This window comes from Sparus aurata, chromosome 23, assembly GCF_900880675.1.
Source record: "Sparus aurata chromosome 23, fSpaAur1.1, whole genome shotgun sequence".
In the NCBI taxonomy this organism is placed as follows: domain Eukaryota; kingdom Metazoa; phylum Chordata; class Actinopteri; order Spariformes; family Sparidae; genus Sparus; species Sparus aurata.
The window spans coordinates 9,998,018-10,015,861 of NC_044209.1; the positions used below are offsets into that span (position 1 = coordinate 9,998,018).

The window sequence follows — 17,844 nt, forward strand, 5'->3', positions numbered from 1 at the left end:
ATATGCCTGACTGTAAATATGTGTGTTATCTCACAGAGATGGGTGGGTGGTGATGCTGTGAGGGGGGTGACTGGGGGGCCGGGGCAACGGGGGGGAAGGAAGACAACATCTGCTGCTGGATCGCAATGGCCTGCATGGTCATCTGCTGGGCCTGTAACACAAACACACACACACACACACACACACACACACACACACACATTAATATATGTAACTGTATCTGTATATTGTAATTTTTATTTCTTATATCACACATTCACATGATGGATATATGGTTTTTCTTTATGTGGTTCAGCATTTACTTATGTCTAAAAGCTGGGGTTTATAACTGATAACATGTTAGTATTTCACTTAACGTTAACTTGTCTATTATTGTTTCACAGTGTTAACAATCAAATGAAGTTACTTTGTTTGATAGTTCAACAATATATTTGTGTTGCTGAGATTTGGATGAGAAGATCAACACCAGTCTCATGTCTATACAGTAAATATGAAGCTGCAGCTAACAGCTAGCTTGGATAGGAAACAGGGGAAAACAGCTAGCATGGCTCTGTCAAACAGTAACAAAACCTGGGACATTTAATGTCATTATATTTTTACGCTTCAGTTTTTGTATAAATTAAACAAACTATACAGAATGTTAGTAAATGATATTTAAAGGTAAATGTTGCATTTGGTCAAGCTGTTTGAAGTCTTTGTGCTAAGCTAAGCTAACTGGCTAGAGCTTCATACTTACCATACAAACATGAGAGTGGTATTGATTTTCTCATCTAACTCTCAGCAGGAGACCAAATAAGTGTTTTCAAAATGTTGAGCCATCCTTTTAATACTTGACACAATTCAATACTGTATTTTAAAAGTTAGCATTGCTACTAAGATTCTAGCATGTATTAACATGCGTTTTATCATTTTGACAGGCCAGATGAATAACTAAATTGTATTTTTCCAACACAGATAAATACAGAAAATAGCATCAATGTCAGTTATTCAGAGGAAAGATATGTGACGAACCAGAATGATGGCTTGCTGGTTGATGATGGCCTGTTGCTGCTGAGTCAGTACAGTCTGCTCTGATCCTAGAGAGGTATAAACATATAAAACATTGACACCGTGCAGTAAAATGAGATAACTGTGTCGTAGAAAAACAGTAGAATCACACACAGTTCATTGCAAGACACCTTGTAGACACTCTGTTTAAACCAACCACACAAAGGAGAATTTCTCCATGTAAGAAATGTAAAAAAAAGTCTGACATGGCTTTTTTTTTTCATAAAAACTTAATTTATCGTAACCATGTCCACCATGCCCACACACCTCAGGCCAAACATGCTGGAAAACCTAACTCACACCCAATTTTTTTGTACCTGGCACACCTGTCATCACAGGCAAGCCTGGAACCACAGGTGTGATAGGGAGGGAGGGCACACCGGGGACACTTGTAACATGGGAGGCTACGTTAGCGTCTCTGTCGAATGCGGGGGCAGCAGCGGGAGCGCGAGAGGGTGATGGGGTAGGAGCTACACGTGTGGCTGGAGGGCTGGTGGAAGAAGTCAGCTGTTGGTAGGGCTGTGTGGGAAGGTTGTATTGGTGGTAGTGTTGCTGCTGCTGCGGTTGGTGTTCCTGAGGTTGTGGAGGTTGCTGCTGCTGTTGTTGTTGGTGTTGCTCGTGGTGGTGGTGGTGGGAGGGGATTGGCATGGCAGGAATGGGTGGCATCATTCCTCCTGCTACTGGGAGCACTGGCACAGCTTGAGGAGCGACAGGCAGGTAACAGGGTAAGAGTTAGGAACAATGCTGCTTCCAGGAAAGACTTAGTTGGTATTTTTGTCCCAGGGAGGCAGGAGCAGACAGCCTAATCAAGACTTCATGGTAAGAAATAGACAGTGTCCAACAACAGTGAATGGGCCAGTTCTGACATTTTACAACAGATGTATATTTTAAAAATATGTACATTATAAATCATTGGCCATACAATCATTAAACAGAAATATTGTGGAGAAAGCACATTATTTAATTATTCATTTTGACCAGGCTGTCATGCATGCCCTTACTGATGGAAACGTAAGTCTGTCTGTTGGTCAATCCACTACCTCTGGACCAGACAAAAGTATCTCAAAAACTATTAAATGGATCGGTATTAAATATTGTGCAGACATTAAAAAACCCACATGATGGATCCTAAGGACTTCTGTGATCCACTGACATTTATTTTAGACATAAGCATCTAGACCATAGGTCTTCAACAGGAGGTCTGGGACCCCAAGGATGTATTCAGAGTAAAAGAAGGGGTGCCAACTTATTGTTTGGCATTTTGTTTTTTGAAACTACACATTAACATTTATCCAATATTTCATCAGCAAAGAAATTCTTAAAATAATAGTTTACACAACTTTCTAGAGAGAGGGTGAAGGAGTCATCTGTGGTTACAGTGAATGGCCCTCTATGCATTATCTATGAGGTCAGACTGCTCATTACAGCCTCTAAGCGACAGATTAAGCTTGGTGAACTGTACACCTGAACCTTTACACCTCCATAATGTTCAGTGTCACTTTAGCCCTCACCCTTAAACAAAATCAAATAATTAGAATAATAAATACAGTTTATTACCAATTAGCTTTTGTTGTGATGTATTTGTACCCCCTCAGTCAGTAACTGTGTTCAATTGTATCCAGTTACTTGCCTTTTTATTTCTATTTGTCTGTTGGTTGTTTACTAATGTAAATGTATTCACTTTGGAACTGAAGGTCAAAATCCATAAAACAACTTGGGAACTTGGCAGTGTCTTCAGCATTCAGGGGAAGCTGAGAAGTGAGAAAGAGGGTGAGCTATTTATCCACCTGAGGCTAATGTCGGGGATTTAGAATCAACTTAGAACAAGATGAATTATTGATGTCAGTGATGACAGAAAAAGAGTGAAGGAGAGGCTTGAGTGGCAGGACAAAAGAAAGACAGAAACATTTCAAAATGACCAAAGAAATGACTTGCAGGAAACGTACAAAACTAAATAACAAAAACTACTGTTCTTAACATAACGTGATAAAATCACACTTGTGTCAGTGTTTTACCTCCAGGGTGTATTCCAGGTGGATAAGGCCGGCTGGGGGCCGAATGAATCTCCCCCTCTCCTCTTCCTTCTCCCGTGATGCCGATACCTCCTCCTCCCTTCATCCTCGCCGACAAACTTCCAGTCTTTTCCATGTCCTGGTAGCCAGAAGGAAGCAGGCAGTAGATATTCAGCAAATGGAAAAGGACGGCTAGAGATGTTGGGAAATTGGACTTTGAGAGACATGAAGAGAAGGGGTAAGAAGTGTGTGCATGTGTGTGTGTGTGTGTGTGTGTGTAGTCAAAGTGAACAGGAGAGGGGAAGTGGATTGTATTGGTTGATTCAGACCCTCTGTGAGTGAGTCAGTAGAGCCGCAGGAACTGAATACTCCACAGGAAGTACCGTACACCCTGGAGGAGAAGCTCCGGCAGGAGAACACACCTCCAACAAAATCTGGATCTCAAAAATTTAAATACAGCAAAACCAAAAATGTGTTTTCCCCGATAAAACCACTTTACAGCACAGACGAGTTAAAGAATGAGGTCCAACGTGCATAATTTCACACTTACAGAAAAAACAAGTGACATTGTCCAGTACCATCACACTCACTGCTTGATTGACAGCTGACATTGAAAACCCCCAAAAATATCTCAAAACAAGGGTTTCAAGGACGCAATCTTTTTGCAGTGGAAGCTCGCAAAATACCATCTACAGATATCATGTTGTTTTATTTTGAACTAGTGTCTTTGAGAAGTCACTTTCTTCATGTTTTCTCCCTTTGACGGGGCCGTTTGCCTTTTTTTTGCGTCTGTTTTACTTCAGTGCAGTACAGTGAATTGTGAACTTGTTAATGGGACAGTATTCCCCCACAGAGCCGCGCGTGTGTGCTGCCCACTGTTACAGTCAAATACGGTAGGTCGCTCGGTAACCTAATCCTCCCTCCTGTCTGCTCCATTCATACACAAACAGAGGCAGTGGATCACATGTTCCAGCCGTCCATCAACACTCCCCTCCAGTCCGATGGCAGGTCAGGTGGACGGAGCATGACGAGACTGTTTTATGCATTTCAGAGCTTGATTGATTGATGAGCCTATAAAATGTTAGAAAATTGTACAAATATGTACATCGAATGTTGCCAAAGATAGAGGTGATAGAGTCAAACTGTTTATGTTAATCTGGGCCAGAAGTCAACAATAAAATAAACTAAAGCAATAAAATAAAGCCTTGGTAAACAGAAAAAAATAACTAATTCTCAGATCTTGGAAGCTGGAACCAGTAAACTGCAGGACATAAAACATCTGATGGGAATATAGTGGAATCTTATCTTCTATCACTGCCTTAGTGTAAATATAAAGGTATATTTCATTAATTCACATAAATGAAATATGTAGTTTTCATTTTCAGACAATTTCCAAAAATTCAGAACTTCAGAGTTCCTCTGACATTCTTTTGACTTGACAAATGACAATTTTATATAAAGAGTACGGTCTTGACCTGCTGTATATGAAAAGTGCCCTGACAAAAATTATGGATGATTTCCAGCTATATAAATGACATTTAATAAAAAAGATTAATATAAAAAAAAATTAAATTAAGTTTCTAAAGAAACAAAAAGTACTATTGCAGTTAATAGTTAGTCCTTGTCTGTTTACTATGATGCTTTTGAATTATTATTACTGCAGCATTAATGTGTATGTTGCATTAAACTGATGTAGCTGTTCAATATTGTCCTAATTTATACTACTTTATACTGTTGGGTTGTTCAGTCCAAAGCATTGCATCATATTCTATAAGACTGTCATATGTTACTTATCATAAGCTCAGTAAAAACCACCTGTATTCAGCTTTGTGACAATGCATTGTGTAATTATTCCAAGAGAGCTTTTTAAATTGTGTTATGTTAAAAAGTAGGATACTTTTCTCAACTCATAAAGGAACAATTAATCCTTGCATTCATCAGAAAAATTCAAAATCATCAAATTTGGAGTTATGTGACAGACAGATGGAAAATATCATCTGAAAAGGAGCAAATAACTAAAGCTGTGAGACATGTGCTGTCAAGTATAACGTTGTTCTGATAAGAATAAAAACACTGCAAACCACAAGGAGTAAAGTGAGTAAATTCAATCCCTACATCAGCTTGTGATGCTTTGCTAATCATACTAATGTACTTCCAAAGCAGAAGGCACAGTTTTCAGATTTTTCTCATGAGTCAGTGTTGGTGCTCACCATGCTGCTGTCTGACAGCACAGGGTCGAACAGACTGTCCAGGTAGCGGTCCATTCCTCTCTGATTCTGACCGTCACTGAACGCATCCGACTCTACTGGACACACACAGACAACAGAGTAACGTTACACATGGCTGTTACACTTTATACTCATGACTCTGAACTACTGTATATTATAATTCAACAGACTTATACACTTGTTAATGCTTTACATATATTTACATATATTTACACAGTAAATATGTGTGTGTACCGTGGCTGAAGTAGCCGTCAGAGTCAGGCAGACTGTAGGCTGGTCTGCTGCTGCTACTGAGAGGTAAGGCATGAGGAAGCTCCTCATCTGAGTCAAAACCACTGCCAAACAAAGCACTGAGAGGAGAGGAGAGGAGAGGAGAGGAGAGGAGAGGAGGAATTAATTAGTCATTTATTTAAATTCATGTCTTTGGTGTAAATATCTACATTTCATATATTTGCACATGCATGTGTTTGTGTGTTTTGTGCACTGACAGGCTGGCGTTAGCTCGGACTTTGGAAGGGTCGTCGGTGCTGATGACAAAGTAGCTCTTCTGCTTTGGGAATTCAGGCGGAAGCTCCAGGTCTGAAATCAGGTCCATCACGTAGTCGTGACCCGCTAACTCCACCCACTGGCCGTGCTCCTTCATCAGGACTGAACTCCCCCTCCACCAGTCAGACACTCCCCTACAAGCAAGACCACACACTTCAAACACCTGCCCGTACCTTGTAAATACTGTTGTTTCTTATTTGAGATATCAGCACCTGTGGCGCAGTATGTTTCCCGCCAAATCCTCTCCACTGGTCCAGGAGTGGACCGGACACAGGAAGGATCCTCCTTCAGAGAGAGAGATGAATCAATAAAAAAATACCTGCATCTTTAACTGTTTATGTTGTCCGCCAGATTGTTTAGCTGTTAACAAGCAAAATGCAATAAATTGGGCAATTAATTCGGCCCGAGAGCCGCGTGGTTCCATTACCTGATCCTGACTGGCAATTAATAATCAATGATCAAGGGCTGTAATTGATCCTGCTCAATAAAAGAGATGCCAGCTGTCCCTGCCACGCACTTCTGTCGAGGCATGTGCTCATTTAAACCTGTTGGCGATGACTTACATGACACTTACAAGTTGTTTTTTTTAACTTTGCTCATTTGTAATTAATTTCTGATTGAAAATAAATTGAGAGATATGTTTTTCAGCTGATCATGAAGGGAAAAATTAAAACCAATACATTTGATGAATATTTCTGATTTGTTCTGATGTTACACCCCAGGATGGTTCAGACTGTATAATGCAATGTTATATGGCTAGGTGTATCTCACCATCAAAACAGTGAACGTGCAACACCATGTTAGCCTTCTTCCTATTGGCCGTCCACTCCAGCAGTGACAGAGGATAGGTCCGCGCAGTCTCAGAGACGGAGCCTGAGCCGAGCTGCATCTTCTGATTGGCTTGGATGAGTCTGTGTTGCAGTAACGCCTGGCAGCCAGGAGGGCCGTGGTCCGATACAAACCTGGAGAGGGGAGACCCCTGAGGTTATACTTTATGATGAAACAGAAAAAAACAACTTTTTATGTAATGCTTACTAACTATGTAATTAAAACTGTAACATGGACCATGTTATTACCCAAACCCTGTGATGTATCCTAATCAATTTCATTCATTTTTCTTTTATTCTCTTAATGGAAGCATAAAGGAAACCTAATATGCCTTTTTATTCTTTCCGTCATGTTTTATATATGTTCTTGTGCATGTGAAAATTCTTCACAATTAAAGTCACAAATATACAAGAAAAAATGTCTGAATTTCTGAGTTGTTTTATCACAAATTTATGACCATATAATCTCCAGCAATATTCAGTTTTTTCCTTGGAAATTTAACACTTGAGTCTCGGAATGGTTGTCTTACTTCAGTAGATATTTGTCCATCTTGGGCGACGGGGCGAAGGTGCAGACACAGGCCAGCAGCAGCAGCCAGCCTCTCTCGGCGTTGTCAGTGTTCACATTCCTCCACACCTGGTTGACTACCTGAGCCAGGATCTCATCCCGTAGCCCTGGAGACAGCAGGCCCCTCTGGATGATGTAATTCCCAAACATGTTCTCCTGTGCTCCGTTCAGGTGAGGGTCCCCCATGAATCGTAACACCTGAAAGCAGAATTAAGTCAATTGTACTGTTCTTTAAATTGTGTCTTGCAGTCAACATTTTCTTGGGAGAAGTAAAGACCGAAGAGAAATGCCATGAAAAAATCATTTTCAACATCCTGGCCTTATCTGTTACATTCTATATTAGATTATCATTAACTATTTCATTGATTCACAGTATCATTTAACTGTGTATGACCTTAAAAATGAAAAAGTCAGCCCACCATGATGAAGAGCTCCAGAGCTTCTCCTCTCATGTCGTCCTCTACACGGGTCAGCGGTGACTCCAGAGGTGCCATCAACATCCCAAACTTTGGTTCCTACACCAACAGAAGATGCAAAATGGTGAGCGAAATGAATCCTCACAACAAAAACTTCCACTTCAAAGTGCTTTACTGTAACACAGTGGTGTCCTCCCTGACCAAGAGAGTTAAATACATTTTTTATAGTGACGCTGACTGTAATTTGTGAGATTATTGATGCACATCTCACCCTGAAGTAGATCTGTACGTAGCGGTAGAATGGGTAGTTGTTGATGTCCAGAGGCAGAGTGAGCTGAGCGTCTTCTTGGATGTGAGGTGCCTGAAGCAGAGCCAAACAGTCCGAGTGCAACTCCCTCCTGACTGGAATGACAGAGAGAGAGTCGCAAAATCAACCAGCATAAATGTACTGCGGGAGCAGGGAGTCCTTTAAAGTCCTTCAACGAAAATAATATTGCATACTGTGCTACTTTTTTAATGGCAACTGTTGAAGCCAGGCAGACATATTTAGGCCATAAAGTTGTATGAAATGAATTCTTAACGACATTCAGTTTGTTGATGGCATTGTATCAGAATTATCCATTTCTGGATCTGGATCTAGATCTGTCAAGTGTCGGTGATGATGAGATGACACACATTCAAAGAGGTGAAAGAAGTACTCAGCCATTTGGTTCATGAATATGTATGGTGAACACTAATGTTGTCTTCGCAAAAGACATTTACAGACCTCCCGCTGACTGCAGTAACACGCCCAGCTCTGCAGGGATCACCAAGTGTGTGACGTTCACCACCTCCCTCTTGGTCAGCTCCTGAAAGAGTTACTGTATTTTTAATCAATCTGCAGAGTAATGGTGAAGTTTCTATTCAAATCAGAGTGAGCAAGGGAGAAGTGATAATGGTGTTTTATAATAATAATATAATAAGTGTTTTCAGTTCCCATGTAAATCCTGTCCTTACACCGATCTTACCATATCTCTCCTCCTCCTTTCCTCTTCTGCCTTCCTCTGGGCATTAAACTTCATCTGCAAACAGATCACAGCTATCACACATTTAACACTTTCACTTCAATCCAGGGAAAAAAGATTCTAAACTAATACTGGAGCAAATGTGGCCAACCTTTCAAACGTATCTACAGCTTCTTTAAGTGCAGAATATGCATGAGTGATTTAAGGCATTAGAGGTTACATTATATATATACAAGAAAGGAGATACAGTAGGTTGCCTGCTGAAATACGACCTTATGTACCTTGATGTATCGCTTGCGGTTGACGTACATGTGGACGAGAGAGCGGAACCGGACCAGACTCTCCCTCATCTTCACATAGCGCTTCCTGAATGGCAGAATGAGACATCTCACTGTTAATCCATGTCTTACACCTCACCTCACGTGCCGAGTCCATTGTCTATGAAACTTTATGCAAAGAGATGAACTCTGTAGGGATGCGGGAAGTGCTTCATGACAAAAGTTGGTGTTTGTTTGGTTTTTTGCTGACTGTCTCTTTCAGGCCCTGCCTCGTGAAAGGCCCAGTCTGCTCTGATTAGTCAGCTCCCACAAGCCTGAGCAGGCACCACACCCACTGTGTTTCTGCATCAGCTCTGCCATTGTTTTTGCGGCTATAGCAGTTCTGGGGGCGGTGACTGTAAAGTTGTGACATCACATCTTTACAGAAGTCCTGATGGCTCATTTAAAGGCACAGTATCTGAATACAGGTTGTGTGCTTTTCAATGTGGATTGCATTTTTTGACACATTCACATTTCATATTTATATAGCACTTAGGCCTGCTTTATAATCATTACACACTGAAATCTAATTTTCTACAATATGGGACATAAATATTCCCATAATGCACCATAATGTTAGAATCTCTGTGTCCCCATTAAATCATTTCATCAGTGTAGACCCTTAATCTGTCTTTCACACTGCCACAGTGAAGATAGTAAAAGTAAACGGACAGACATATTGTCTTTGTACATTTTGAGCTCCACATTTTGTTTACATAAATCCTTGTCCGTCAGCTAAATCGGGCTGAGAAAATACACAAATCAGTTGATGTTTATGGGGCTAGCAGGAGCAGAGATGCTGACCTCATGAGGAAGCCTCTGCACTGCGCCTGCAGCCCGATGATCTTCTTGCGGAAGGCCACGAAGCGTTTCCTGACGAAGAACATGCGGGTGTAACGCTGCAGGGTGAGGGCGGCAAGTGTACGGGTACGTTCCCGTTTACACTCCAACAGCTGGTAGATGTCCTCCTTCAGAAACAGCTGCCATTCACACACACACACACACACACACACACAAAACATCAGTGGTTGAGGGTACAGGCCAACATAACATCTGTCACTCAACACCATCCAAGGGTTGCATTGCTAAAGTGTTAGCAAGAACACATCAGAAAAGAACCTCACCTTTGTGACTCCCACATGGAAGGCTCCTGGTCTTAGAGGACACAGTTTACTGAGCATGATCACACAGTTGTCTCCATTAGCCGCTGGAGGCTCTCGTATGCCCACCAGGGACTTATACCTGGTGATGACATACAAACACACACAAAAAGTCTCACTTTTTAAAGAAGTAACATGTGATCCACCAACTGCTTGTCCCACTTGTACCACACAAACTGCTGATGCCTCTGCTGCCAATCAAAATGTGACTCCTCTGAATTTTTCTGACAAAGATCTACCAGATACTCCACGTTCGGATTCAGAACAACAGATGAAACAGATAGCAGTAAATGCATGCTCATTTGCTCGCATGACAGTGTTAGCATGCTGATGTTTTGCATGTATAATGTTAATCGTCTTCATTCATCTTAATTTAGTGTGTTAGCCAGATAAAATTTTGCCAATTAGCATTGAATACACAAACAAAGGGCCAGTCATACAGCTCCCTCTGTGTCAACTTCCATTTGCCAAAATACTTTGGTTCAATCTTGAGGTGTATCGTCACAAAGCCACCAAAGTGCCTTCCACTATCCATTAATTGACACTGTGTGTGTGGTACCTGAACAGGAAGACGTAGAATGGCATTCTGACAGGATACCCCTCTCTACGGATCCTAATGGTCTCGAGGACGCCTGAGTGTCTCAGCTGGCTGCTGACCAGGTCGTCCTCAAACACACCTGGTTGCTAAACATAAATGTATGTGTAAGCACATTCAGGCAACAATGACTGTCATTACCTACAGGGTATAGTGAGACTGAGTGCAAATGCATACAAATGTCATTATCAGTAGAAATACAGATTGTTTAAAAATCTACCTTCATATTATTTGGCTTAATGCAGCGAACAAAAAAAGGGTTGCACCTGAAATGGAAGAAAAACAGTCAGTAATCAGATCATATGTGTTTCTAATTTAAGGACATTGCTTCTGTGTGCTATGAATTATTATTATTATTATTGTTATTATTATTATTAATGATATGGAGTATAACCTCTCCATCTTCTCCACCAGCTCTAGCAGCGACAGTTGGAACTTGTTGCTGACGGTGGGAGCTTGGTATTTCCTTGTAACCGTGCTGCTCTTCCTCATGTGACCTCGCTGCTGACCCGTCACCTCCGCGTGAACCAGGAACAGTTTTGACACCATCTAGACACACACACACACACACAGATTCACAACATACACACGTTTTTACAGAAATGAACAATGTTCACATGAATTAGAACACATGACACTATAAACAAATGTTGACTTGATGACGCCCCCTCCACTCACCTTGTTCTTGCTCTGAATGAACAGGTCCAGGACATCCTGACGGACCTGGTCATAGTTCTTATCGAGAAACTTGTAAACCTGCATCGGTGAGACGACAAATTATTAGGAGGTTTGTCCCAAAAAGTATGGGACGGATCGTTAACATTAAATTGGAATATAAGTAACTGGTGATGCATTTTCTTTTTAATAACTCACAGAAATCACTTGATCACTGGTGCTATAATGCCTAAAAGCAGCAGTTTGCTCATGGTACAGATCATTGACAGTTATCAGAAAGATTCTCTTGACATCAGGTTTTGTTAACTGAAATCAGCCGCGGAGGAGCTGTGTACCTGATAGGTGACCCGACCAGCAAAGTGCTTGATGGTGAACTCCGGGAGGGGCATCTTTGGCTTCAGATACAGTGGGTTGTTGCCGTGGTGATAGTGACACTTTTGGAGGAAAGTGTGGTCTGTCGCCTGGCAACAAATCAACAGACAAATAAAAAAAAAAAAGAATATATTTAATGTATGACGGGGATGTGTCAGTATCTTCGTGTCCTCCTCAGGTTTCTCCTGCCCCACCTGTGGGAAACAGCTCTGGTCGTCCAGAATCCTCAATATCCCATGAGGCTTAGCAGCAATGAGGTCGATGCAGGGCTGGTTGTCACTGAATGGGATGTCCTGCCAGGGGATCTGTTCCCGATTGTACTCCTCCTGCACAGGGATCACACGTGATACAATTTAACACACAACTCTGAGATATAGATTTATGTATATTTCTGTCAGTTAACTCACTGATGAGAGCTGTTCATACCCTTGTCTAAAGAAATTCTGTTTTATTTTGTGTGTGGATTTGTGACGATAAGAATGTGTGTACATATGTGTAATTGAGGCGTTGCCACCGTCATCTATACAGACGCAGATATTTTGCTAAATTAAAAAATCTCTCTGTGTTCTGGCCTCTGTTTCACTTGCAAACAGGGTTTTAAGTCACCAAAATGTCACCTCTAAAGTGTAGTTTTGTCAAAACTTCCATGTACCTCAGTGCGTCCATGTCCTCAATATGCACATGCCTGTTAATGTTTCGCATAGTGAACATGCACCAAAACAGTAACAGCAGCCATGGACTACTGGTTTGTTTATGCTTCACCAATATTATTATCTTTTAGCACTCAAGGGCTTATAAAACATTTATAACTTATAATTGCAGCAGCTTTCTACAATTCTGAATCAATTTATGACATATTGCTGACGTAGGCTGTCTTGCTACCTATTGATGCTGGATGCTTGATTGGAATCGTTTGCACAGCGATATTTCGTAAAAGCTAAGGTTGTGTGTACAGAACATTTTGGAGGGAGGGCCTGAGTGGACCCTACAGGTGTGATGTCGACTCACCTGTTCTTCCCTGAACACGATCCTGTTGAAGAAGAACTGCAGGTACTCGTTTGCATAATTGATGCAAAGCTGCTCAAAGCTGTTGAAGGCCAGATCCTGTTGTTCCCATACAAACACACAGACAGACACACACAGACACACACACACACACATTAGCACAAACATCTGGTAATTTTTTTATGTCTCATCTGCATGTCTAAAGAGTGATTATCCTGCAGTCTCTCTGTTGTGCGACAGAATAGAATGAGAGACGGGATGAGATGCTCCATCTGCATTCATCCTGTGCGGAGGAGGATCAACGCAAGATAGATAAGAGACGATCACCTCAAATCCGTAAATGTCCAGGATGGAGATGGAGAGGGCGTGTTGGCGGGGGTACACCTGAGCGTTGATCCTCTCTGTTAACCAGTGGAAGAGCAGCGAGTAGAGGATCTTGGCAACAGCATCTCTGGGGAACACAGATTGTTTGTGTGAAAGCATTAGTCAGAAATAGCAGTAAAACACTGACAGGGAAATATTTACATACTTTTACATAACGAAGGGATCTGAATATTTTTTCCCCCGATCTTAAACAGAACAAATGACTTATTCAGTGGAATTTTCCTTTAAAAAAAAAGTACTTCATGTGAATTGCATCTGGAGGAAGAACAAAGCAGTGCATGTTGGGTATGTAGTTATCTCTCACCTGGCATCAACAGCACTTTCCACGGTCAATGGCGTGAAGATCTTTTCCCTCATTGTCTCCTGTAGAAACGACACAAAGGTTGATTTAAGCAACACAGTTCACGAGGAGTGAAGGGGGAACAATATCAGCATCCTGGCACCTACTTCATAATTTAAGGCAAATCTAACATGAGAGGCTGTTTTCCCTTATTTTACCTGATTCAATGTCTTATTGAGACTGTATGTATGTGTGCTTGATTGAGAGCTCCTTCACTCTCCTGTTAGTGTTGCTGTGCCCAGTCAGTGATTTTATCATTTTAGACAGGAGGGAAGGCCCTAACTCTTACCCCAATGTACAACCTACCTGTCATATCTCCCCCACTAAATACATTAAAGATTTTTTATATCTACAATATAAGATAATAAATATTAAACAAGCCACATATAAACAAAGTAAAACAGTCTGAAACTGTGTTGACCTTTAAGGTCAGTATTTTTATTAGTTTATTCAGTATAATCTATTTAGATTGTTTTTCGGCCTGGCTTTTTTGGAAATTGCACAGTCCCTAAAGTGAAATACCTCAACACCATTCTGCTTAATGGTTTGTCCCAGCTTATGCAAACTCACCCAAACTTTCTCTCATCTCCTCCTACATGTCTCACTTCTTATTCTTCTCCTACTTTTTATCTCCCTCACTGACATCTTCTTCTTTGCCTCCCTCCTTTCATTCCATTCGCCCACTTTTCTACTTCTTCTATCTTCTAGTCTCTTATTCATTGACGTGAGTGTGTCTGGGACTTTAGGTCTGCATGCTTGGAAACTTGAGACTTCTTCCTTAAACGCGCTAGATCGTCACACACACACCTCATCCACCCAGAGGAAATTAGTGGATACGACTGACTCCTCTCCCGTTACATAGGAACTATAGGAACCACCTCTGTAATTAGAAAATCAATAATACACAAGGCTCTTAGAGTGTTGTATGAGAGCGAGTACGTGTGGAGGACATAAGGTGCCTCGTGATCAGATGTACCTGTGTGAATGTATTCCTCCCTGTTGGAAGCATCACAAGCCTGTCAGGACAACTTCAGCTTTTTTAAACCAGTTAGTAAAACAGGATGTTTCATGAGACTGGAATATGGGAGAATGTCGTAAAAAAAAAACTAAAGATCTACCAAGAGAACATGGATTTTTTTTTTCCGGATATCCATTTTTTGAGCTTATGTACTGTAAATGGAGCGACAGGGCGAATCCGGTGGATGGAGAACTAGAATGGTCTTTTGTTTTGTAGAGCCAGTTTCTTTCTTTTTCTGTTTGTGATCCGCCAATGCCGGCGGGGTCATTCCTGTTAATTGCATGGAGCTGGTAAGGATTCAGTGCCTTTTTTGCTCAAGGATACCGTGGTAAATTAAAGCTCAGGACTGAATGTGCGTCATAAGGAGGTGCAAGGTATGTTGCAGTCAGGTTGGAGGTTAAAGTCCTTCAAATGCCGCTCTTTTTTGTCTTGTTTTGTTTAGGCAAGTCTTGTGAAAGTCCTTCTTTCAACACCCAGCCTGTCAACAGCGACAGTTCCTTGGATACCACCAGCAAACTCCTTCTAAAGCAAAGGAGTGCGACACAGCGATATCTTTCGTCTTCATTTCAGTTTTTTTTTTTTTTTTCTTGAGCTCGAAATGCTCAGGCAAACAAAAAGCTGTCGTTTTTGGACAAAGAAAGCGGGACACTCACCCAAAAGAGCTATGATGTTTGGAACAAGCTGGTTAAGTTGAAATCCCAACAAAAAACATTTAACTGAAAGGTTCTCTTCCCTCAAGCTACAGCGCACTCATTTCTGCTGAGTGTGGCTATTTATAAAAAATATGAGCCATCCAAATGACACACTGTAAACAAAAGAAATGCTTTTGCTGCCTGAAGCTTGGCTCTACAAAGAGTTCCTCAAAAGCGTGTGTGTGAATACTGTTTGTGTCTATTTATGTTCGAGTACTGGATGTCCTATCATAGAATGCAGGATGAGTGCACGTGTGTTTACCCTGTTGTGTTTTGCCCAACAGGTGTCGAGTGAACAAGGTGATCGTCAGTGTAATCGTAGACAAACCCGTAGTCACATTATGTTTTAATTGTTTAGTGATTCTGTTTCCACATAGAAACTTAATCAGGCCACTCCACATGAGGACAGATTTGAGTTGAGATTTGTGTTTCAAAACATGATGAATGAATGAGTGAATGAATGAGTGAATGAAGGCTCATGGAGGTCAAAGGCACAAAGACACAGTGATGTAATATGGAATCAACTAAGTGTAGTAAATAATCAGTACAGCTCATACTTTTTAATCTCAAAACTGTAAGTCTATTTGCATTTACAAAAATAAATGAGCAATTTACTTTAAAATGAGCAAAACTCTGGGTGACGATCATCTTATAGATTTTTTTTTTAATTACTTTGAGAGGTACAAGCAATCTATTTTCTGTTTTTCTCAAACTTTTTAAGACTTTGCTTACCACCAGCTGTGGAGAAAGGTGTTTTCATGAAGCAGGTGGCACAACTTAAGGAAGTGTGAGGATATGCAATTTTGAAGAAAAGCAGCTTGAGCCTTGTTTACCTTTCATCAAATCAAGCGAAGAAATAAATCTGCACAGAAATATATTGAGGATCCAACTCAGCCACCAGTGGTGCATTGACAGGAAGCCATCACTGAACAGGGCTAAAACAGGTGGTTTAACAGACTATGTTTGTATGCTTGAGCAGACTGAGAAGTCCTCCTACAGTGTACACTGTACACAGTACTGTCTACTGATACAAATAGTCTTTCTCTGGTTTGATTTTTAAATAAACTGCTACTTGATGCCCCAAACGTCCCTTAACTCAGATTAGGTGAAATGGAAATACTGTACTCTAGCGGTCTCTCTGACTCCGCCAAGCCATGTGAGCATGAGGCACTGTAGCTATTAATCTTCTGGTGACACGTGGATGATTACTTATAAACGAATTAAGACTGCCAAGAGACCAGTATCCCACAAACCTTTCATTTATGGAGATAGCTAGGGTAGAAAAGGTTTTATAAAGCCAATCACAAGAGAGAGAGAGAGAGAGAGTCAAGACAACTTCACAAGTAGACCAGTGACAACAGTGCATCTTTCTCTCCCTCTGTGTGTGGGATCGACTGGGTGCCCCCCTTGTGCCTGGGTAAACGACACCAAGAGGCGATACAATGTCTTTAGTGTCAGTACGTACTGTATGTGTACAGAGGCAAGGGAGAGAGACACTGGCACACTACCTGCCTGTCAACATCGGGTCAAACTCAACTGTAAACGTTCTGAACAGAACCACCCAGTCTGAGAAGGAGGCCGGGGGTTTTATACCTGGGCCAGCTCTTGCTTTTAACGATGTTGCTTTTAACAATATGTAAAATGTGATTAAGAAGCAATTCCCCACTGAAATACTGACTGTGACTTTGTAGGTGATGGCTTTCTGTAGCGCCTCTGGAGAGATCTGCAGTAGCTCTGCCACAACTCTGATCTCCTGAGCGCTCACCACTGACGCCACCTCCTGGCCATCAGCCTGTAGTGCAAAACAGGAAGCGAAAATTATATATTGTCATGATAAAGTTAAATGAATTTCTTATTTATGTTTAATTACATTTCCTCCAAAATATTCCAAAAAGACAACAAAAATATACGCTGTAGTTCACATACATAAATTGTTATTGGAATTGCCTGAAGTGTCCCCAAGTAAATTAGATTAATGACAGAAATTAAAACAAGAAAAGATTACTTTGAAATCTCTACCTCATGTCTCTGAAAGTAGACATTGCCCAGGTGCAGTATGGAAGAAAGAACTTTAAAGATGGCCGACTGGTCTTCAGGGGTGAAGTGGAGGATCTCCATGGCAGCAAGCAGACGCAGGAAGTCATCTGCATCATTCTTTCCTGTTATCCCACAATCCCCTCCCTGCATGGAGAAAGAGACACTTCCAAATGTGAACTGTATCTCCACAAAATGCTACTCATAGTCCGGAAAAGACTCATGATCATGCTGCACTTTGTTGTTCTACCTGGTTGAGGTAATAGTAAGTCTCAGCCTCTTGGAGATAGAAGGCCTGCTTCTGCTGTGAAGGAAGACCTGCCAGCATCTCGTAGAAGATGTGATAGTTTCTCTCATCTTTGGCCTGAAGGGGAAACAAAAGCTTAACATTTTGACATACAGAAAAGTATAAGACCGCGTTTCCACCGCAGGAATCTTCCTGAGAGACTGGGAGCCTCTGGAGGAACTCAGTGAGTTTCAGACAGTCTGCTCAGACCTTTGAAGGTGAAGCGTGCAATGTTGAACGATTCTGATTGGCTGAGGGATGTGGCATTTTATTTGAGCAACCGTTTTGATGGACATGGACTTGAAGATGGAAGCACAC

The 17,844-nt window shown here is 41.3% G+C and overlaps 1 protein-coding gene across 1 annotated transcript in view; it reads right to left on the reverse strand.

The window, feature by feature from the left end:
- myo15aa (myosin XVAa) overlaps positions 1–17,844 on the reverse strand; it is a 37,270-nt gene that overhangs the window by 11,280 nt on the left and 8,146 nt on the right. The window contains exons 10-37 of the mRNA XM_030408961.1: positions 17,491–17,604; positions 17,226–17,387; positions 16,885–16,998; positions 13,461–13,519; positions 13,100–13,223; positions 12,776–12,871; positions 11,962–12,093; positions 11,731–11,856; positions 11,399–11,476; positions 11,115–11,269; positions 10,941–10,986; positions 10,685–10,809; positions 10,090–10,207; positions 9,770–9,945; positions 8,930–9,014; positions 8,652–8,705; positions 8,411–8,492; positions 7,916–8,046; positions 7,648–7,743; positions 7,191–7,426; positions 6,605–6,795; positions 6,046–6,118; positions 5,776–5,967; positions 5,522–5,637; positions 5,270–5,364; positions 3,063–3,198; positions 1,012–1,076; positions 35–151 (exon numbers count right to left, since the gene is read on the reverse strand). Coding sequence (XP_030264821.1) covers positions 35–151; positions 1,012–1,076; positions 3,063–3,198; positions 5,270–5,364; positions 5,522–5,637; positions 5,776–5,967; positions 6,046–6,118; positions 6,605–6,795; positions 7,191–7,426; positions 7,648–7,743; positions 7,916–8,046; positions 8,411–8,492; positions 8,652–8,705; positions 8,930–9,014; positions 9,770–9,945; positions 10,090–10,207; positions 10,685–10,809; positions 10,941–10,986; positions 11,115–11,269; positions 11,399–11,476; positions 11,731–11,856; positions 11,962–12,093; positions 12,776–12,871; positions 13,100–13,223; positions 13,461–13,519; positions 16,885–16,998; positions 17,226–17,387; positions 17,491–17,604 — 3,294 coding nt within the window. The remainder of the gene's footprint in view (positions 1–34; positions 152–1,011; positions 1,077–3,062; positions 3,199–5,269; positions 5,365–5,521; positions 5,638–5,775; positions 5,968–6,045; positions 6,119–6,604; positions 6,796–7,190; positions 7,427–7,647; positions 7,744–7,915; positions 8,047–8,410; positions 8,493–8,651; positions 8,706–8,929; positions 9,015–9,769; positions 9,946–10,089; positions 10,208–10,684; positions 10,810–10,940; positions 10,987–11,114; positions 11,270–11,398; positions 11,477–11,730; positions 11,857–11,961; positions 12,094–12,775; positions 12,872–13,099; positions 13,224–13,460; positions 13,520–16,884; positions 16,999–17,225; positions 17,388–17,490; positions 17,605–17,844) is intronic.